Source organism: Callithrix jacchus, chromosome 13, assembly GCF_049354715.1.
Source record: "Callithrix jacchus isolate 240 chromosome 13, calJac240_pri, whole genome shotgun sequence".
Taxonomy (NCBI): domain Eukaryota; kingdom Metazoa; phylum Chordata; class Mammalia; order Primates; family Cebidae; genus Callithrix; species Callithrix jacchus.
This window is the reverse complement of record NC_133514.1, coordinates 77,902,763-77,926,720: the sequence shown is the minus strand read 5'-3', so window position 1 is coordinate 77,926,720 and position 23,958 is coordinate 77,902,763. Positions and strand designations below refer to the sequence as shown.

Sequence of the window (23,958 nt, the reverse complement as noted above, 5' to 3'; positions counted from 1 at the left end):
TGGGACACTCACTGACTTACTGATATCTGTTAATTCTGAGTCATTTTATTTCTAAAAGAAACCTTTCCTACCATATATTATTGTTTTACTTTGTTGACTGAGAAAAACCCAAAACAAAACAAAATTGCTTTACATTCAATTTTTAACATTTGCCGAGGTTATCAACAGTAATATTTTGTTCTAAAAAAGCTGAAACTTTGGATTAAGTCTAATCATCAAGAATTTAAAACTGGTCTATTTTGCTTTTTTTTCTTGCCATGCTCTTTCCAGTGCCCGAATTGATGTAAAGTGTCAGTACAACATATGAGGACGGCCCCTTCATTCTCTTAATCCTCATTGTCATCAATGTCATCAGTACTCACACAAGCATCCCACGAACCTGAAAGGCCAATGGTTCTTTTACATTGTTTGCTTCAAGCCCTCTGCTGGCTAGCTCAGCTCATACACTTTCTCCAATGCCTGACTGTCTCCACTTTTACTTGCATCCTTCAACTACCCTTTCCTTTCTTTGGGTTGTTTCTCCTACCATATTTTAAGTGTCTTTGCTCATTTTAAGCCTTGGCTCCCTTCTCTCAATGTTTTTTTCTGACTTGGCATAATTACTTGCACTTAGTAGATATAATAAATGATATATAAAATAGAGTAGGTAATTTTACAGACATGCGACTATCCTGAACAAATTCCAATTTGTATAGCTACTTTTTCCCCTAATTCTTCACTATGCATCTGCTCTTTCCCTTCTTAATTCTTTCCTCCTATTATTTGATACATTAAGAGGGATCACATGTGACAAACTTTTTTTTTGTATTCAAGCTCTAATGTGAGTACATCTCCCTGGGGGTTAGAGTAGAGTAGTAGTTTCAAAGGTGATGGAGTCATGGTGTCACATTTATGAAGCTATTTCTTTCCTAATTTGTGGTTTCCTAATGATGACAAGCCAGGTCTCAAGACAACTAAGCCAAAAGCGTTCCTTACAAGAAAAAATATGGAAATGTGCCAACCAGAGTTTGCACTTTCCTTTTTATTCTTTCTTAAGAACTTTAAAGAATACTTTGATCATTTATCCTCAAATTCTCAGGGCACACTTTACAGGCATGAAATAATTATCACAACCTCCTCCTTTACTCCACCAGTTTGACCTCAGATGTCACACCAGTGTTTAATAATGGGATTAAGTGTGGAAATGTTTTGGTGCTGTTTCAAGAACTGTATTAATAGAATGTGTTAGGTTGGTGCAAACATAATTGCAGTTTTTGCCATTACTTTTAATATGTTTGCACCAACCTAATACAAGTTGTTCCATGTTGGGTTTCCTCAGCACCAAGTTTGAGATTTAACTCAGCTATTCATCGTTTTCTTACTCTCTATGTATCTACTAAGCTTCTACAATTGCCAGGCCTCTGTTTTCAAAGAAATTCCATTTTAATCAGGGAAGGCAGACAATAAATAAAGAAATGCACAAACACAGTTATTTCAGATAGTGATAAGTGACACCCTCACACACAGAGGGATGTAATTGAGACTAATTTCTGGGCTGAAAGCCAGTGAGTAGGATTAGACAGGTGGTCTTTTAGGAGGTGACCTTTAAGATGAGGCCTCAGTGATGAGAAGGAACCATTCACACAGAGACCTGGAGGAAGAGCTTTCTAGGTTGAGAGAATGACTAGTGCAAAGGCTGTAAGACAGGAGGAAGCCATGGGAGGTGGGAGTGTGCGGAGCAAGGTGCGCTGAGGCTGGAACAGCAGGAGGGAATCAGGTCAGGCAGGACTTTGCAGGTTACAGTAAGAGGACTGGGATGGAACTAAAGTGTGATGGGAACTCATTAGAGGGTTTAGATCTGAAATGATGTATAATTGATGTTTCTGAAAGGACAAGTTGAACTGGGTGGTGGTGATAAGGTGGACAATTTTTGGGGTGTATGCTGGTGGAGGTAGAATGTGAGTCTATCTGTGTTGAATAGAGGAAGAACTTGCTGATGGGCTGCAGGTAGAGATCTTTGGATGTTTGGAGAGCAAATGGGTGATGGTGGTGTCTTTCCAGATGCCTCTTTAGCTCAGGGTTCTTCCACAGGGCCTCTCTGGTGAGCCTACTACATGTTTCTGAGTGGCAGAGACACCTTCTACCTTGTATCCAGGAGGGTCCCCCTGCACTAGACAACTCTTGAACAAAATTAAGTATGTCAAAAAAAGGGAAGTGAGACCATCTAGAGGAACAGCATTAATTGCATTGACATCTCAGAACTATACACACACATGCACACACGTGTGCTTTTCAGCTCGCTTTTCAGAAGTAAGCGTCACTACTGTAGGTATCTTCCCTTGTGTATGCATACAGGGCATAAAGCCCTGAAACTTTGAAGCATGACCATAGGTTATTGACGGATGAGCATGTTGATCAAACAAGCCAGCATGTCTACAAAGCCTCACCTGTTCTTGTTTTCTAGCTCAGCAATCAGCTGCCTTTGCTGCTTATTGGCATCGATGGTGAAGGAGATGTCAGGAGCACTTCTCTGCTGAGTTGGCTGCTGTAAAACATGTAGTTTATAATATTTCATATTGAGAAGTGAACCCATATATTTGGGAAGGCAGGACTCATAAGATATGCAGACAAGGAGGAGGGAACTATTTCTATCAAAACATAAAAAAGCAAATACTTAAAACTAAATTGTCATTCTCCTATGGACCAAGTTTTCTGTGGATCTGGAGCACATCCGTGAGGTGGAAGGCAGAACAAAATTCTCTGGCAGGCAAATACACAAAAGGTAGGAAAAATAATTTTTCAGCTTTCTGACTTAAAGTCTCTGGGAAGTGATTTTATTTTTGCCACACTGTCCCCATTATACCTATTCTTTCATTATAGGTGGCTTTTAAAAATGTTGCAGTGTTGAAAGGGTGCTTTCTCTATAGTTACTGTTCAATTACTGCAATGTACAATTAAAAATACAGTTTTAGGCCAGGCATGGGGGCTCATGCCTGTAATGCCAGCACTTTGGGAGGCTGAGGTGGGCAGATCACTTGAGGTCAGGAGTTCGAGACCAGTCTGGCCAACAGGGGGAAACCCCATCTCTGTTAAAAATTCAAAAATTAGCTGGGCCTCATGGCAAACACCTATAATCCCAACTACTTGGGGAGCTGAGGCAGGAGAATCACTTGAGCCCAAGGTGCAAGTTGCAGTGAGCTGAGGTCATGCTACTGCATTCCAGGCTGGGTAACAGAGCAAGATTTCATCTCAAAAAAATAAATGAATAAATGAATAAAAATATAGTTTTAAAGTAATTAAGAGGACTTACTTTTTTGAGTTTTCTGATCAACAAACTTTTATTTATTTCTTTATTCACACATGTAATTTTACATTGATAAATTCACATATTCACATATATTCTTTGATTTGCTCTGTCTACCTTCACACCACTCCAGCCCATCATTTTCAGTTATGCAATCAGCTTTAACAAACGGTACACCTGCAGTCATAGCTTTCTCCATTCTCATATAGACAGAGATATCATTAATCATATCATACCATATATATATATATATATATCTGTGTATGTTTGTGTATATTTAGTCAAGGATTTATTTAGTGTTGGTTTACAAAAAAGGGGTCAGATTATGTACACTTGTCTGTGTCTTGCTTTCTTTGCTTTACAGTACATTTTAGAAATTCCTCCATGGCAATTTTTATTGTTTTAAAAACAAATTTTTAAGAATCACAACTAATCTTTCTACCAAATAATGCAAAGCTTTTAAAAATGGCAACTGTTGCCTAAGCCAGATGCGAAGAATCTTGTCCTGCTTTTTAATGTCCATAAACCTAACTGCAGGAAAGATTAAGTTTTGTAAAGGTTCGGCTTTTATTAAGCTGTCTATGCTTTTTAATTTGCATCTCTTTTCAGCAAAGAATGACTTGTGTAGCTAATCAAGAAATTTTGAGGTCCTATATTTTAGATTCTAAATGACTTTTGGTAGCTAATTCTGGCATATGGCAGCTTTGACCTGTGATTCGAGATTTTCTTCTGATTTCATTACATAAGCTTCCTTTTCTGGCATATACTTTATGTATTGATAAATGGTAGAAACTTATCTGAGCCAGTTGTGAATTTCAGTCATTGCCTTGCTATGTATAGTAATTGATCAGGAATTATAATGCAAAATATTGACCAAAGTAAATGACCTTTCTATCTCCTTTCTAACCAAGTGTCATCTTACTAATCATGATTTATGCAGCTAATCATACTATTTTTAATATGTGGTTATGAAGAGATTTACAAAGTAACTAGAATTAATGTATGGATGGTATCTTTCCTAAGATGGATCCACAAAGTATGCATAGTGTAAGTAGGCAAGGAACACAAGTTACTAATGTTTTCCAGAAAGAAATGGAACAAGACTGGAGAAATTAGGGCACACATAAATAATAACATGTGCATCTAGATTTGGCAATCTGCCAGGGACCACTAATTCAATTGCTGAAAGGGGTGGGGAAGTAGCCCAAGTGAGGGAGGTGAACAGGGCAAAGTGCCACACGCTTGCTCTGTCCGATGCAGCAGAGGAATGCCTCCACTCCAGATGCTTGCTGTCAGAAGGAACATGCGTCTGATGTGGTCAGTCTTTTAAGATAAGATGAAAATCCAGACTTCCAAGGAAAACCATCTGATTTGTAAGTCCTGTCATCTAATAAATAATTGAAAACACTGCAGCATCCAGCAAAACATTTCTAGGGGATAAATTTTGTCTGCAGGCTGCCATTTTGTAATTGTTGGTTTATCCAGCACTTTAAAACTTTTTACTATTTCAGTGGATGCTAATAACAGGCAGCACTGACATATATAATAAATATATTTACACCTATGTACAGGCGAGGAGACTGAACTCAAAGAAGCAGTGCTTTGCATGAGGTTATGGAAAGCTGGGACACACATTGCCAATCCCATATCTTGGTATACCATGGCCTCTGTTTACAGAGGTACATACACGGATAAAGGAAGAAAACTTGGAAAAGAGGTTTTTTTCCAGAAACCGTGTTTTGCCTTTACTTTCAAGTGACTCATGGAGGGGTTGCTTGCCTTAAAATCTAATTCTCCCACATTCTCAGCTAATTTTATATTTTAATTTTCTTTAACACATTTGCTCCTTACTTATGGCCCTGCAGATTTCATATATTCCAATTATATCTGTTTTATCACATCTGATTCTGGGAGCACATGATACACTTTTAGCCTGCCCTGGATTCCTTCCATCTTGCTCATGGTAGTTTCTAACAGTGTTACAGTAACTGATGTCAGAGAGCAAGTGCCAGGGCTATGCAATAGGTCATTACGCAGCTTCCATCTGGGTCATTAGGTTAAATGCTCAGCATGAAGGGCTCTGATAACTGCAACATCTGATGTGAGAGGTGCAGGCAACAGCTTCTTCACTTGCTCCCCTGCCACTCATTGTCCTTTGTGACACACTAATTGCAACTCAACCTCAGTCAGCACAGATGAATTCTGAATCAAGGTGTTGAGATGACAGTTGCTTTTGTCTTAGAGACAGACACAAATGGAGAAAGCTATTAGCTCTATTATTTTTACTGGCATATATTCAGTGTCGCTTACAACTACTCTATCTTAAACTTAGTGCCTTCACTAACCACACCTGCTTTAAACACATTAAAGGAATCACAACCAGTCCTTGCCCCCTTCCTTGGGTCTTCATATGGGGTTGACACTGAGTGAAGGGGGATGCGAGGATTCCAGCTTGATTCCACCGTCACACTATTGTGGATGGTTTTGTTCCTCAAGTCTTCCATTTTTAAACTGTAAATTCACCTCCAAGACACCACAAACATAGCAACAAACACATGCATAATAAATTAGCACAAATTATCCTAGTAATCAGCACCAGCTATAATAACAATAAACATGACATAAAATTCAACAGATGATGCCAACAGATGAATCCTTTTACTCCAACTACTTACAGACGAAGAGGACTCTGCTGCCAGCCTTGCCGCATACCTGGCAATTAGCCTGTGCTCTTCATCAAGCCGGTTTGAACTCTCAAGCATGCTATTAAGAATAGAGCAAGAAGGATACTGTTAGGCAACTGAGAAAGATTGCTGCAGTCATATTACCATCAGGAGTTTTCACTATTTCAATGTTCCAGTGCAAAAAAATTTGCAAGCTACATAAAATCTTGTTAGATTAACAGACTCAGACTTGAATTCATAAAATGATCTAATATGTAGTCAGAAAGGTCATTAATAAATCCTGTCTTCAGTCAATTCAATTGTCTTACTAAGAAAGCCTCATAGAGAAGTGACTATTCTAATCAATATATCTGATGTAAGAAGAATTTTTCCTTACATTTATTGACTGCAACGTTTTTTTTCTTTCCTTATTACACAAGTGACACATGTTCAAAATTGACATGTTAGAAAATATGAAAGCAAGAAGAAAGAAAAAAATCCTGTGGTCAATGTCCAGTGATCCCTACCTGCTGGTATTACATTCTTATGTAATTTACTTCCCCTTAGGATGGGCTAGATTTACTAATCTGCTTCTAATAAATAGCATATGGCAGAAGGAATGGAATGTCACTTCCAAGATGAGATTATAAAGATACCATGGCTTCCATTTTGGGCTTGCTTGCTTTTTCTTTAGCTCTCTTGGACTGTTTGGTAGGGAAGTAGCTGTCAGGTCATAAAGCAGTCTTTATGGAAAGGCCTAGGTGATGAGAAACCCAAGCAAGGCAATTACCACGTGAATGGATCCCCACTGGTAGAGTCATCAGAAGAGATCACAGCCTGAGGTGACATCTTGATTGCAACCTCATGGAAGACCTTGAATCAGAGGGACCTAGCTAAGCCAAACCTGGACTCCCAACCTACAGAAATTCTGAGCTGATAAATGTTTGTTGTTTTAAGCTACTAAGTTTTTAGATAATTTGTTATGCAGCATAAGGTAACTAATACAAGTCTCATCCATAATATTACGACCTATTTATAACCTGCCTTTTATATTTATTTCCAGAGAAACAGAATTATAGTAGTAACTCCTAATGACATTAATGGAATGTTTTAGTGTCTCCTATTCATTTACAGAAACTATTCATACTTGAATAAGGATGATCTGAGTCCCTAAAAACTAATGCAAATAGAAGCATTATTAATTCTTCCATATTTCAGAAAACTTCATTCTCTGAAATCCTCCATTCAAGACTAAGTTTTGGGTGCTATTAAAAATAATTCTACCAAACATACCAATAACACTAATCTTGTTAATAGAGAAGTTTGGCTTATTGGCTATTGTAGTATGTATCAGTTCAGAATCAAGATCAGAAACCAGTTCCTCTCATTCATAAACATACTTATATTCTTCTGCATCAGTTCTCATACTTAAGGCTCTTCCTTAAAGAAATTAACTCATAAATACATATTAAAACCTAATGTAGATAACGGGTTGACGGGTGCAGGAAACAACTATGGCACATGTATACCTCTGTAACAAACCTGCACGTTCTGCTCATGTACCCCAGAACTTAAAGTACAATTTTTAAAAAGACACCCTCTTATGTAAATATTAAGCTTGTAAGAATTATTCACTGCAATCACTTAGATCCATATAAAGTAATATACAATTATATTTCATTTATATGTACATTTATAAATAGAGTAAACATGAAACATAATCTCTTAACCTTTGTTCTGAAGTGAGAAGGTGGGTGAAAGTAATTATGTTCTTCCAGCATTTTGGCTATGTCATTGCCAAATACCTCATCTCTGGTTGGCTGAATCCACTAAATAACAGGTTCTTTTTCTTTCTGGTCATTCATAAGACATTCCTGTCTCATTTTCTCCGCTCTAGCCTATACTCCTTACATATGTAAGCTATAGCTGTTTTAATTTGAATATGTCCACTCTAGACTTAGCCCTTTTCTCTGGGCTATAATAAATAACTAGAAAATACCTGAATTTCCCTAACAACTGATTTCTCCATCCTCAGAAAAAGAGGCTTCTCTTTCCTTTTGCTCAAATGAGATAATGTAGGCAAAAAGCATCAAAACAGTGTGATGCCTGAAACACAGGAAGTGTTCAAAAATATTACTTAATACAATGTTATTATTTTGCCTTTTAAGTAACACGTTTGTATTCATTAGCAATCCTTATCTCCTTCAAAATATCATCTACCATCCGACAATTATCTAGAGCAGTGCTTTTCAAATTTTACAGTATAAGCATATCACCTAGGAATCTTGTGAAAATGCAGTTTCTAGTTCTGTGGTGGTGGGTTAGGGAAGGTTGGGAGGGTGGGACCTGAGAAAACATGTTTCTGACAAGATTACAAGAGACGTTGATAATATTGGTCAAGTGCACTCATTCAACACTGAGTATGAAGGATCTAGAAGGTCTTGAAAACAAAATGGAAAACACAAATATGTGAAATGAAGCCTAAATATAAACGACATAAGAAGGAAAGTTTTTCATGAGTACTCAACAGATACTCATGCAGCATATGTGATAGTTTATAAACATATCCTTAAGACAGAAAATTTTAGGATACAGGGCTTAATAATGTGTAGTATCAATCCCAGTGGATTGAGAGTTTATTCAGTACACAAGATTAGATTTGGAGTAAGAAAATAACTTTGATAGCAAAGGCAGAGTTAGCTCTGGAAAACTGATGCTTTAAAGCAGATGTTTGTCTTTATAAGACAATGTCTGTACTCTGCAATGGTTGAAAACAGGAACTAAATTCCTTACTACAGCTTCAATGAGAAAGAGAAAGTTACATTGCCTTTGCTTTAGACATAAAACTACCCCACAAAGAAGCAACTGAATTTAATTTTAACATGTTTATCATTTCTGGCTCATGTATTAGAGACTATACACCTAATTCAACACAATGTTTGCAGATAACAATACCCATTGTGCCAGGCCCAGAAACATGACCTCTTTGACTCCCTGAAAGTGACTTTATCATAAACAATTGTGAGTATTTTGATAAAAAACTTCACGATGAAAGTATCTTTTAACATGAATGACTGGCTAGTGTAAGTAATATGAAGGTTATCTTTCTAAAAAGCCTTCTGGAAATGTAAGACGTGAAGATACGGGATTCTGTATAGCAAGTGATAACTCATACTTTCATGCCTTTCCTCCCCCAACAGAGTGAATGAGGGCCTGTGTGATATATTACCCCTTTGTGCACATGAACAATTTATGGTTCCATTTCAGTATGTTCAAATTATACAAGGGTGAAGGAGGCATTCCTCTGATAAATTCTACTATTTCAAGACTTCAATTACAAATAGTTGAAAATGAATGACCAATAATCCTTAAATCATTAAAATAAATACCACTTCCAACACTTTCTCCAGCCCTAGCTATCCATTTCAGGACCTTATAATCAGTAATCTTGCTATAAGACTATGATGAATTTAAAAGTGGTTGCAGTGTTGGCTGCATTTCAGAGTGGGAAAATCCATTATTTTGAAAGCTCTCTACTTTCTACCTGAAGTGCATGGCCAGTGTCTGTTGCCAGTGATTTCAAAATGGTGGTCTAGGAAACTCAAGTGGCCCCAACTGAGTTAGGGCTTGTGAAAGTGTGATTTAGCAAAGATTTTTGGGAAATCAGAGTTTGTTCATATTCCTTTGATTTGTTTTCTGGGCCTGTTCTGCTTTCCAGGTTAGAATAGTCAACCAGAAAATACTGTGATCCAAAGCATATAGAATATATAAATGTAAAAGCAAACACATATATAAATGCTTCTATATTTTCTTTTCATATTTTTTCTATTAGTCTTGATAGTGACTGGAATTTTATCACTAGAAATTAATTTAGAAGACCATGGAGTTTCATATACTATTCTTCTATTAAGACAATTAGTGCCTGAGAAAGCATTATTAACTAATGCTCATAGGGAAGGTTGCCCTATGAGGTTATTTCCTATCTTTAGCAGTTGGTTCAGAGCAAAATGCTCAGGGAATAGAGTACTTTTTTGGCATTTAGGAGTCAGCAAGCTCAAGAGAGTCAGGGTAGAAAAGAACAAAGTGACATTGGACACTGATAAGTGGTTTTATGGAACTGAAGAATGGGGAAAGCTTAGTGTAGTGGCCCTTTGTGAGTGGTTTGGAAAAAAGAAAAGACAGGAAATTATGAATGGCAATATTCATGGACAGCAGTAAGAATTTATCACAGTAATGGCTTCTTTAGGGGAGACCTTTAAACTCCTTTATGGAGACCCTGACTTCAACAACCCCCTATGTTACAGTCAAGGTCATGCATTCTACCTTCTAAAAACTCTCAGATAACTCTATTTCTACTCCAACTGTTCCTGATGTGCTTCCGGCCACTGTCATCTTCTTCTGAATTAGTGTAAAGCCCTCTCAACAGGTTGCTCTGACTTTATTTGCATTATAACTTCCCTCTAGTTCATGTTCTATCCTGTAGTCAGTGATCTCTCAAAAAGGAGCTGGCTGTCCACTCCCATCCATAAAACTCTTCAATAGTTTCTTATTGCAATGTTCATTATTTTGGTCAGTAAAAGCCCGACTTCACCACTAGGCAAAATATGCATGTGAGAAATTACATTTGTATCTCCTGAACATATAAAAGTTAAAAAACATGATTTCCTCTTTCCCAAACTTCTAAATAAGACTTGTAAAGTTCTACATAATCTAGCTTCATCCTTTAACAACATTACTGTAGGAGACTTAGCACAGGTAAGTTCCTCAAATGTCCCACAATCTCTTTGACCTCAACAATGCCTCTGCCTCCTCTACCCATGTCCATTTGGTTAATTTCTCCTTATCCTGATGTTAGCTTTACCTGCTCTTTCCTATCCTCACTGCCAATCTGCAAGTTCAGGTTTATTGCTCCTCATCTATTTAATAAACCTTATTATAGTTTTTATCTCTTTGCATTTTAATTGCATTTTCATTTATCTTTATTCTTGGCTAAACTACAACTTCTTTGAGGGCAGATGGTTCAATCTTTTCACCATTAGATTTTTGTGTGGAACACAGCAGGAATTACATAAGAACTAGCTGGTCAAAAGAATGAAGAGAAGTTAGCCCTCTTGGGTTTGTGATATCATGGTCCTTGGCCTACCTCTTCTATATCCTTGACTCTACATTTACCTTTGACACTTTGAGAAAATTAGAAGACTGCAGATGAAATCCTGTACTTTAACACTAGCCACACTATCTAAAATTGAACTATAAATTGTTCACATTGGCAGAGTTAAAATCAAGATATAGTCTACTGATGCATATAGATTCTTATCTGCTTTGTATAGGTGCTAACATTCATAGAAATATCATTTTACTCATTCATATTTATTACATCAAATCTTCTCCTCTCCCAATCCTGGCAAATTCTCTCTTGGTTCACATCATTTGTTCTTGTTACTGTTGTTTTAAAGATTAGAAAAACAGATAGGAAAGGTAAGTTCCCACTCAAAAGAAATGATACTCTGAGGAGGGGTGAATAACTGGTAGAGATGTTATTTTAAACATTGAGTGTGAGGCTGGACTAGAACATTTCAGGATGAAAACTTTGGCCCTCTCACTTATTAGCTGTATGACTTGGTATGACATGGGGAAAGTTACTTTATCTCTTTGTGCCTCAGTTTTTTTTTTTTTGGTCTGTATAATAGGGATATGATGGTAACCTACCTGATGCCTTGTTGAAAGGATTACCTTATAAAGTGCTGAGAGCAGTGCTGGGCACATGGTAAAACTCTATGGGAGTAGCTATTATTCTTTTTACTATTGCCTCAAAAGGTCAGGCAACATTGTCTTGGTATGATTATTTCTCTATCATCACTTCCTTATCTATAAATTAGCTTTTTGCTCAAGAAAATGTGAGTGATTGGTTACTGGCCAGTATTTTAGGTTATATGAAAAAGAAGACAGTTGAGATGAATCAGTGACAAAGTTTACAAAAGCAATAGGTTGTCTTTATAGCTTTAATTTCTTTCTCTCTCTCTCTTCCCCCTCCCTCTTTCCTCCCTCCCTCCCTTCCTTCCTTCCTTCCTTCCTTCCTTCCTTCCTTCCTTCCTTCCTTCCTTCCTTCCTTCCTTCCTTCCTTCCTTTTCTTTCTCTCTCTCTCTCTTTTTCTCTTTCTCTCTTTCCTCTTCCCCTCTCTCTTTCTTTCCCCTACTGGGGGAGGTATCTTTAATCTAAGATTGGAAGCTAGACAAGCCAGTTCATGTGCATATAGCCGGCGTGAAATGGGAAAGAATGTCCTAGTCAGGGGAGAACTAGCATTGGGGTCTTGAGGCAGGAAAGAGCTTGGTTCACTGCAGGAATTGATCAAAAAGTGACATGAGCTAAATGTACTGATTGAATGGGAGAATCCCACGAGATCAGAGACTGAGAGAGGAGTAGGCAAGGGCTAATTCACATGCAGGTTTGTAAACCATGTGAGAGGTCTGGGTTGTAAACTAGGTGCAATCGGAATCTATTAAAGAGTTTTAAGAAGGCAAGCTAATAAAAATTTAGACCTTGTAAATGAAATTCAGAAATAGGCATTCTTAGTTGTCTTTTTCCCCCAAGCATAAAATATTGTGGAGTAATTTTAAACTAGATGGATTATTAATCCACTTAACAAGAAATCTATTTGCAACACAAATGCACAGTTTTTTGTACTTGAGAAAAATACAGAAACAATTTTAACCTAGTCATATGACACCAAGAGTCTAATCAAGTGACAACAGTTAGAGGTAGAAGTTCTGGGCTGGTTTCCAATCATTTGGTTGGTCCACTACAGCCCTTGCCTATAAACTAGCAAGTCTAGGTACTTGACAAGCTTTACAGGAGGGTAGTAAAAGCCTGCACTGTATTACATTTTCAGACTCCTCCTGCAATGAAGAAGGTGCATACAAATTATTAAGGTTTTTAAAACTTCATTGAATTAGGAAGGGAGCAGAAATTCTCCCTTGAGCTGCAGTTTATTTATTTGACTTATCTGACATCAGAACCAGCAATGACAAACGTGTTTCTTTAGCAGCAAACTATCACAACTAAGTCAGTTTCCCATTGTGTTAAGTAGCTAATACAGTGTAGAAGACCACCACATACAGTTAATCAGGATTATGTCTAAATAATGGAAAAAACAAATCTTTTGATGGAGAACAGTTATAAGGTTCCCATTTGCAGAGCATCTCATGAAGGGTGCACAGATGAAGCCAAGGAATGGGGTGGTAAATAGATGGGACCCAGTGTCATAAGACCTGTTTGCAAGCCCTTACCAGCACGCAACTTTGGATAAGTCACTTAGTGTCTCAAAGCTCATATTTTCTTAACAGTGAAATGGAAATAATCATATCTGACCTTCTAGTACTATGAGAAGTAAATTAAATAATGTGTGGAAAAAGGCTCTGCAATTTTTGAAGCATTTCATACATATAAGATTTACTATTCCTACTCCAGCTGTTGTGATGAGATAAAAGAGACTGAAGACAAAACTCTCGCCCTTTTTGAAGCTTACAATTAACATGAAAAGTCACAACTCATGGAATTGCATACATAAAAGGTAACTTGTTAAGAATCACCATTCCTATTGCTAGTATGTCCTCAAAATATTTGCTAAAATCAAATAAAAATACTAGAATAAGATAGGCAGTTTAAGTAAATACATGGAGGAAGCAGTGTGAAGGAAGGATCCACAAAAGATTCCTGAAGGGCGTGTCCTGATGCAGGTTTTAAAAGAGGTGATGAACTTCGAGGGATAATGGTTAAAATCTCTGCCCCACTTTTTATTAGCTGTGGGACTATGGGAGAGTCAGGTAAACTCTCTGAAATGATACTTTTACTTCTCTGTAAAATGGGCATGATCTTATTTACTCCACGGGCTTACTCTAAGGACTAGGAGAAATCATGTATATAAGGCTCTGAACATAGGGCTTGGCCTGAGGTAAGTGTTTTAAAAACACTATTATTATTACTATTATTCTGTATCTCACTGTAACTTAATGAGGATAAAGCATTGCAGCTACAATGATGTTAAAGGAGGTAAAAGATTATTCCATTTCTTATGGAATCGTGACAGGTGTGAGGAATTATTAGAATCTAATTAAGCATAAAGGAAAGGGAAGGAAAAATGAGAAATTTGAAAATGAAGTTGGAATTTTTTAAGGATAGAAAAAAACTATGAGAAATATGGAGGGTGCAGCTATTAAAACAAAGCCTCCTTCAATGACTGGTTGGTGTTAAATTCTGCTTTGCTTTCAAAATACAAATCACATTTAGCTTTCATCAAGCAGATGCAAGTATCTCTGCTGAGACAGATTTATGGTCTTAAGTAGCCATCAAGTCAATATGATTAATCACTTGAGTAGAGAAAATGGCTGGTAGTGACAAACTCTGAGCTTTTCTCTTTGGAGATTTCTTTGTTATAATCTTAATTAAGAAAAGGTCAAAGAAGAGCAGTAGAAATAACTGGAGTGTGCTTGGAATTATGGGAAGAGGACATGGTGTGGGATTGCATCACTGCCTTACAATTGAATGTATACTGACTGTGTTCTTCAAAGATGACCAACACAATTAAAACAAAAATTCAGTGCTTAGTTCTATTGTTTCAGCTACCGTGTAACACTGGAGTACCAAACTCCTTGGGAATAAAGCAATTTTGTAGTTTGGAGAGGCTGAGTTGTGAAAAAGTGGATATTATTTAATCTAGAAGCTCACAAAATTTGAAGAAAGAGATGGATTTACATCAGCTGAAGAGTACATTTTTATTTCCTTAAACAGTAGGATATAAGGGAAAATTAAACTAGTGTACTGGCTATACATTTTTAAAAATACAAATTAAGATACATGTATGTACTAAAACACATAAATGTTCATCAGTACATGAGACCTAAAAGTTATCTCATGTAATCTTGCAAAAATAGGTCTAAGAAGCAGCAATAGGAAGAAATTTTGAAAATATTCAAGTGAGGAGAAAGAGGTTCAGAAACAAAGTGGCTAATAACACAAGTGGTAAAGGGAAGGAGCACGGAACAATGGCCTAGCATCTGAGGGATGCCTTGGTGAAATACTAGGTTGATGCAAAAGTAATTGTGGTTTTTGCCATTACTTTTAATGTAATTGCCATTAATTTTGCCAGTGACTTTTCCTCTAACAGTAGAGGAAAGGGAACTTGTTATGCTAAATGTCTGAAACATTTTAATGAAAATTTAACCCATTGGCTCTCCTAATAATTAAAACTATGGAAAATCCATGGGCCCTTAGTTCAGAGAAAATTGAAGTGGTTGAGTAAAAAAATGACATATGAGTCAAGGAACTGGTTTGCTAAATATGTTCATAAAACAGTAGGCTGAACTAGATTGAAAAATACATATGATAAATACACAGTTTGTCCTTTTCCTTTTATTCAAATTGCAAATCCACATTTATTATTAATATGAAGTAACTTTAACCAATGGAGGGAGTCTCCTATGTCACAATTAAAATGGAGAAAAGCCTTATGAATGCCTTTATCCAAATATGTAAGGCCATCTTAATTCCTGAATTTAACATATCTGAAACTATGTCTTGTGTATTCCCAGGTATGAAAGCAGGCTTTAGCAGGATGGTCATCAGAAACATGTATAGTAGAATTGCTGAAAGACAATTTTTCCCACTGTTATCATTGTGAAAGAAATGATTCCTACTTTGCAATTCGATCACATAGCATTTGTTCTTTTTCACTCTTAAGTAAAATGAAGCATTGTTTTCCAAATCAGCAGAGACATCCATGTTCTTGGAATAAGACAAATTCTTGTATCATCATCCTGTGGTAGGTAATTTGACATGACATGTAGCACAGAACTGACTGGTGGACCTGGAGTTCTGAATCCACTGAAGGCTAATATTTAGCAAGTATACCTTTATGCAAGTTTTCCCTTTAGCTAATATATAAACAAGGATATGAATCCTATGGTTCCCTTATGGGAAGCATCCAAGCTAACATCACAAAAGACTTCCTAACTGAATCAGTTAACAGTGCTTCAGTGTCGCCATTGGTATCCAGTGACCTTGCTCCTTGCTGAGACTGCTTGTCACCAGCTCAGACTGTATCCCTCTCTAAGGACAGTCAAGCAGCCAAACCTGCACTAACCATGAGGGGTTGTTCCGGAGCATGTTGACATACAACCCGATGAGAACATGTTCATCAGCTAGCCTGTCTGCCACATTCAGGCTGTACTGTATCCTGAAACAGGGCAGGGGGAAAGAAAGGGCGTTGTTAAGCAAGGTGGACAGAAATAAGCAAAGAAGGTAGGAGTGAGTTTTTGGTAGAAAAGGCATTTAGAAAACCACGCAAGTAAAGGAAGGGTAGTAAGTGATGTGCTAGGAAAAACACAAGCGAAATCCAAGCAATAAAACCCGCAATTCTATTTCACTAACTTTAAAAATAAAGACTTCCATTTAGGTTAAATAACGTTTTAGAAAACAGATTTACATTTTTCAACCACTAAGGCCAAGGTGTTCATCTGTACAGTAAATACATTGAAATGGGTTGCAAGCAAAGATTAAATATCCTTCAGAAAATCAAATCTTCAGTTTAGTCATTTCAAAAAAAAAAAAAAAGAAACAAATCTGGGAAAGTGAATAACAACACAGATGTGTCTACTGGAAATGGCTACTTAGTGCTGTTAATTGGGTTATAGCAGAGCCGCTTTTACTGAATTAAAGATGGTCTTTCACACACAAAGCCTTTTTGACAAAAGAACTCTCCATTTTTAGTTTAGTTAATGCAGGGTTCCAGTACACTCTGGCTGTAACTTACCCTTTGCCCTTCAGAAAAGCTGGAGCAGCCCTAGCCAGCAGTTTGCTCTGCTCTACTTCACTGTCCTTGGGAGGAGAGCTAGTTAATAAGATGGGAAAGCCAAGAAGAGCGTAAACACGGCAATGCATTCAAGAATAGAAACTGGCAACAGACACTCCCAGGTCTAGATCCAAGTTCCATTTGGACAGATCTCTTATTATTTTGGAAATGTTTTCAGATTTCCACAGAGTTCAAGTAGGAGTAGAAACCCAGCCTGAGAACCACAATCACAATCACCATGACCCCAGATTTGACCTCTGCTGTTTGCTTAACAAGCAAGCATTTATTTATATTGGGTATGTCTAGACATAATAAAAATTCATTCAACATTTATCATGGCATATCATGTAAACAGTTCAATAGTTCACTAAGTCCTGCCAGCCTTTAGAGCCCACTGAAGAACTTTACTCTAGCCTTCCCTACATTCTCCAACTTTCTGTGCTGAATAGAAAGACTTGATAATTACCTAGCTAGAGATTGCTTCTTATTAGAAGGTGTTTCACTACTCCAAGCACAAGCCACATGATCTCGGCTGTGCAACTACAAAGAAAATTTTCAGAGGAACAGAGAAATACACCTTTGAGTCTTATACATATATATTGCTATTTCTTAAGTTTATGTTAATGCAAAGTTAGTGAATATAGTCTTATTGCTAAAGCAAATTCTTAACATTGTAGATTCATTATGGGAACTACTAATTTTCTTTAATAATTTAAATAATAATTTTAAAGTTTAAAATATAGTTTTATTAAAGTATAAATAGAAATCTAATTAATAATTCATTAAGTGTGGCTATGGTAAAGTCACCCAAAATCTACTGTGACAATTAGTAGTCATGCTGCATTGAGAAATATGGTATCAATTCTTAGTATTACAATTGTATTGGTAATGTGTTTAAAGTTTGCTCCTCTATATAGGTTAAGAATTTGCCCTACACACTGGTGAACCTAAAATTGTCCCTTTCCTTCTTCACAGAAAATAGAAAAATAAATTGTCTGACTCTGTTTGAATACCAAATATTTAACTATTGGGATCGAAATTGTGAGCTTCTGCCAAAAATTTTCAAGAAATTCTAAATCTACTAAATATATGTATGATGGTTTATAAATTAGTTAAAGTCTTAAAAACTTTATATTACAAGTTTTGAGGTTCTACTATAAAGCACCATTGTTTCAGGTCATGAAGTACTAAAAAATAGAAATTTATACATCTCACATTAGAATTATGCACATTATAGTTGGAATTCTTGCTTTATAATAGTGTATACTAAAAGATTCCTTGAATAGTGAGGTCCCTGATAAACTTAATATTAAATTTGATTTGTAAAGAAAATGACTAGCAAAGAGTAGGCATGCATGTTTGTCAGATGAATGACATTTTCAACTTTTCAGAAAGGCATCCGTTACAAAAAGTATTGCTATACTTAAAAAGTTGAACCGTATACAAACAAAATTGACTTTTTTTTGAGATGGAGTCTTGCTCTGTCACACAGGCTGGAGTGCAGTGGTGCCATCTCGGCTCACTGCAATCTCCGCCTTCTGGGTTCAAGAAATTCTCCTGCCTCAGCCTCCTGAGTAGCTGGGATTACAGGCATGTGTCACCACACCCGGCTAATTTTTGTGTTTTTTGTAGAGACAGGGTTTCACCATGTTGGCCAGGTTGGTCTTGAGCTCCCGACCTCAAGTGATCTGGCCACGTCAGCTTCCCAAAGTGCTGAGATTACAGGTATAAGCCACCATGCCCAGCCCAAAATTGACTTTAAAAATAAACTAGATTGTGTTTTAGGAGAATTTACTTTCTTGATGATCTTAATACTTTTCTTTTTCCAGCATATTGATGTTTTCCTTTTAAAATGGTGAAAACTGCCCATCAGGGCCAAATAATCACCTTAAGCCATCATAGTTTGTGTTTTCTGTAATGTACCGTATCCTGCCAAAACTGCATTTAGCCTTTGTCTACTGAAGCAGATCCATACGTTCACCATACAGTATCTACAGCACCCCTGCTGCCCAATATCCCTCCAATTGTTTTCTGTAACTAAAGATAGATGGATCTATTACACCATAAGCAGATGCTGATGCCATGCATCATGCTTCACCTATAGCCTGCAGAACCATGAGCCAAATAAACCTATTTTCTTTCTTTTTTTTTTTTTTTGAGACAGAGTTTCACTCCCGTTGTCCAGGCTGGAGTGCAGTGGTGCAATCTCAGCTCACTGCAACCTCTGCCTCCCGGGTTCAAGTGATTCTCCTGCCTCAGCCTCCTGAGTAGCTGGGATTATATATATAATTTTAGAAATGATAATCTTGCTTCTCTTTGAGATTCATATTAGAAAAGGTGTATTCCATGGTCAAGGTGAACCCCAAATAGTTCCCAGTTTCAGAGCTTAACTGCCACCATGCCCAGCTATTTTTTTTTTCTTTTGTATTTTTAGCAGAGATGGGGTTTTACCATGTTGGCCAGGCTGATCTCGAACTCCTGATCTTAGGCAACACACCCACCTTGGCTTCCCAAAGTGCTGGGATTATAGGCATGAGCCACCATGCCTGGCGTAAACCTCTTTTCTTTATCAATTACCCAGCCTCAGGTATTCCTTTATAGCAACATAAAGGGACTAAAACAGTAATGATGTGTGGCTTATTATGATCCCTTCAAGGCACTATATTGTCACAGTATCTTATAGATTAATTTAGATTCTAAACTTTCATTTTCTTGCTTTGCAGTTTGCATGGAGATGTTAAGTTTCTAATTTTTTGTGGGATTTAGGATCAGGCACGATAGAATCTACTTCCTTACTAAAGAAAGAGTGCTTCCAGCATATCGTTGTGTCAGAATGTGACAATGGCTTTCATATAACCCAGCCTAAGCTCCAAAAACTTCTGTTCTTCATGCCTTGTCTTCAAATCAAAATGCATTCTTCCTTTTAAGCTCTGAAACTAGGAATTATTTGGGGCTCACCTTGACCATGGGCTACACCTTTTCTAATCTGAGTCTCAAAGAGAGGCAAGACTATCTTTTCTAAAATTATATGCACACATATCTCTTTTTCTTATTGTCATCTTTTTCTTTTCACTAATCCCTTGCCACTGTATGAGCACATCCTTTTGCATACATATTATCACTGATGGTTGTGGGAACAGCCACACCTTGGAGGGCATGCCATGGTAAATTTTGAAGTTCATATATCTGCTAAAAGAAAAAAGGCAGGAAATATTTCTTCAGACTTTTTTTTTCTCTAACAAAAATCCTCTAGCTTCTCATCATTTCCTTTTTAGACCTTTGGAAAGTAGCATATCTAGAGATAAAAAAACCTTCTTCCAAAATTTTTCATGTACAGACACATACATGCACACACACACAAAATGACACAATGGGTTCTGGAAAAGTAGAACAATCTTGAAATGTTTCTACTTATTAAAAAAATTATCCCCTTAGTTTTGAAGGGTGACGACTGATGCCAATAGTTTTACTTCAGTGAAAACATCTGGCAGGGGTGGGTCCAAAGGTAACAAAATCACACACAAATGCTTCCTGACTTCAAATACACGTTTACAAATCACTTCTGCTAATGTTGGGTTACTATGTTACCCCTTGACAGATTAGTTTTTCCTGTATTGAACATGATATTAAAGGCCTGGTGGCAGTCTTACAGAGAACCAATATTATAGAAACAAATTATATTAATATAGAATAATTGTCACAATGTTTACAAGGAAAATAATATTTGAAATATAGCAAATTGAGAACAGATATCTTCATTTCTATTGATAAATTATTAGTAAGCTTGTGTGACATTTGAATTTGTGAAGAATGACTTGTAAAGTTGGCTCTCTCCTTATGTAACTATCTATAGTGTATAAAATTTTCCTTCTCATTAGAAATACATTGTCTAGTAATAAGACCATCACACTAATTTAAATCCAATAAAAAACAATTCACAAATTGGTTTTGTCAAGAAATAATGTCTTGAAACATTCTGTTTCTTTTTTTTCCAGATTTCAATAGCTTACATCTGAAATATAAAATATTTATCAAATGAAAATTCATAGCCCAGTATTAAAAAAATAGGTTAGTGTCTCAGTGGGAAAATTAGCTGTCATCAATTCAGGCTGGCATAGAAGTTGAACCATCTCAAACAGGGACCATGGAAAAAATAAAAATTCTTAGGTCATATTTAATTTACTACATTGTACCCAGGTATAATCAAGTCATAGCAATTGCGCTATTGTCCAGAGAGCTTCTAGGAAAGTTTGCTTGGTACAGGGCATGCAGAGACAACAGCCAAAGCAATTTTAGCAGGAGAATAAAGGTTACTGAAGTGAACAAGAGAGGTGACTGTGGTTTTAATCATGCGTTAACATTTTAGTATAGAAAACTGTTAGGGTTGATGTGAAAACTGATGTGATTCCAGTTTGAAAAAAATCTAGCATATTAGTAGAGCTTTGGAGCTACATGAAGTAAAGAATTATCTGCAGAGAGTGAATATTTAAATTCATAACATTTCATACAACATGCCCAAAATGAGAGATCTTCAGGGTGGTGCCAGATGTTGATTTACAGATTTATTTGTTTTATGACTGAAAATGGATGGCCATTAATCTAAGCAAAATTAGCCATGGAGAAAACTTTGATTTTTCAAAAGGAAAGGCTACATTTAGTATCTCAAATTTATTTTCAGCCATTTTTGATGATCAAATAACAATATTTAAAATTTAGTTTGAACTTTTTGAGTCAGATTAAAAGCCAGGGTTGTTAAGTAAAGAATCTTTGGGTAAGCAAAAATGTTTAAAAAAAAATGAAAAAGGCAGAGTGAGTTAGCATTTCTTTGGTTGAAAACCCAAACCTATCAATCAACTGAACAACAGGTCAACCCGAAAAATAACTCACAAATGCTACTCCTCTGGGAGGGATCAGGATTTGGGAAGTATCTGGGGTGGGTGTGCTCTCCCTATAGGAACTACAGAGCCTAATAGAGTTATCATTTTATATATTTTTATTTTTTGAGATGGAATTTTGCTTTTGTTGCCCAGGCTAGAGTGCAATAGCATGATCTTGGCTCACTGCAACCTCTGCCTCCTAGATTCAAGCTATTCTCCTGCCTCAGCCTCCTGAGTAGCTGGGATTACAGGTGTCTGCCACTGCGCCCAGGTAATTTTTGTATTTTTAGTAGAGATGGGGTTTCATCACATTGACCAGGCTGGTCTCGAACTCCTGACCTTGGGTGATCCACCCACCTTAGCCTGCCAAAGTGTTGGGATTACAGACATGAGCCACTATGCCCGGCCATCTAATACAATATCATTAATTAACTATTTGTTATTGTAGCAAACCAGAAACTAGCATATTAGATTGTGTTCAACATGCTATATAAATTATAAGCAATTTCCTAACATTTGGTGGATTGACAAAATCTGGCTAGATGTTATATAGAATAGTCAAGGTGATTCCTTTTGTGAGTGCTTACCACTTTAGAGCTTGTAACTATGAAAATACCTGTGAAACCTTTAAATGATGTTCCTAAAATTGGAGGTAAAAGAAGTGTGACTAAGTTTTTTATTAGTCTTTATTGTGACTAATGAAGAAACTTAGTCATAGTGAAAGAAGCTTACTTGACATGAAAAAGTATTGGTTAACTTTCTCATAGAAACTAAGTAAGGATTATGGCAAGATAATTAAGATTTTAAAAAGGAGGCATGATGCCAACAAAGATAGCAGATCCTAAGAAGCACAGAGCTGTGGGCAGTGAAGGGGAGAAAGAGCCATTGGGACCTGGCTTTGTGATCAGTCCTTGCAATAATATTTGCAATAACAATACGCTATCTTTCATAAGCTTAGATAATGTTGCTGGCTCACCATACACAGCTCTTAGAGCTCTTTCCCTAGTGGCGATAATAGATTTCCATCATGTCAGCCATTCTTTCCTATAAATTTATAAAAAAACGATCTGAGGCTTAGGGATACAGTTTTTATAATCAAGAAGATGAATGCAGTGAATCAGTCCATTGATTATGTTATTTGACCCACATTATACCTAATTTCTAACCAGCACTGAACGTACACATGTGCACATGTGCACACACACATAAACATACACACACATAAGAAGACTTCAAAGGACCAAGGGAGAGTGCCTTCGAGAATTCCTTTTTTTTTCTTTGAAGTAAGGGAAAAGTGAATCAAATACATAGCTAAAAAAGGATGTAAGAACAGGGAATGTGACAGATGATGCTGGTAACCAGAGGTACACACTCATAAATCTGTATGAAGTAGGTTACTGGGATGTCAAAGACTTCAAAGTTGTATCCCTGTGTCTTTTGAAGATCAAAGTAGTATACTTGTAAAGGGCCCTAGGTGAATAATGCCAGGAGTCTGTGGTGAGAATTCTGGAGTGGGGATTTCCATTTATCCTCATTTGCTTTATGTTTCTAGGATCTGTTACGATACAAAAAACTGAACACGTAGGCTAAATAAAATATGGAGAACTTCCCTACTTTCTTGGTGCTGCCCTATACTGACCAGCACTATACTTGGCTTGCTTAGATTTTATTTCATTTTTGGGGTGGGCTAGAAGTAAGAGCAGAGCTGTAGGTCATATCTCATTGGTTCTGTTTCAATGATAGAAGTATAGGAACTCTAACTTCTGCCTACATCTGGCATAATAGATTTTCATCAATCTTAGTTTATTGACATGATTAAGAAATCAAAAGTGATTCATTTTATATTAGCTAGTATGTATATTTATTTTTACCCAATGGTTTCATCTATTTCCCAAAATTTATTTGGGATTTATTGAAAGCATTGTGTAACTTCTATAAATGGCTATTTTCTTGTAACAGTCAAAAATAAAAAGTGATGCACCACCAGCATTACCAAGTGATAGAGAATAAGCACTGCAAAAAAGAAACTGATTTTGAAATTGTTACTTCATTAGGAATCAGACTGTCCTCCTGGGGGGAAAATGGACCAGGTCCAATGGGACAGAAATGTACAAGTCCTCAACTCTTTAACTACAGTAGGCCCAGCTATATGACATTGTCCTAGCCTCACTCAGTTAATGCTAATGATTTTTCCAATAGACTCCTTAATTCAAGAGTCTTAAAAATTAACATCTGGGGTTTTGCAAATTGTACAAAAGCAGAAACTTGTCCAAATAAGATCCAGTTTGA

General features: G+C 36.7%; 1 protein-coding gene across 47 annotated transcripts in view; it reads right to left on the bottom strand.

Annotated features, from left to right (window-relative positions):
• Positions 1-23,958, bottom strand: part of DTNA (dystrobrevin alpha) — a 384,739-nt gene that overhangs the window by 35,922 nt on the left and 324,859 nt on the right. For 25 of the 47 annotated variants that reach the window (XM_035270862.3, XM_054244125.2, XM_035270867.3 and 22 more), the window contains 2 exons: positions 5,959-6,046; positions 2,427-2,524 (listed from right to left, as the gene is read on the bottom strand). In XM_035270862.3, coding sequence (XP_035126753.1) covers positions 2,427-2,524; positions 5,959-6,046 — 186 coding nt within the window. Of the gene's footprint in view, positions 1-2,426; positions 2,525-5,958; positions 6,047-16,084; positions 16,178-16,753; positions 16,832-23,958 lie in introns of those variants that run through there. The other 22 variants (XM_035270852.3, XM_078347963.1, XM_054244116.2 and 19 more) reach the window with 3 other exon arrangements.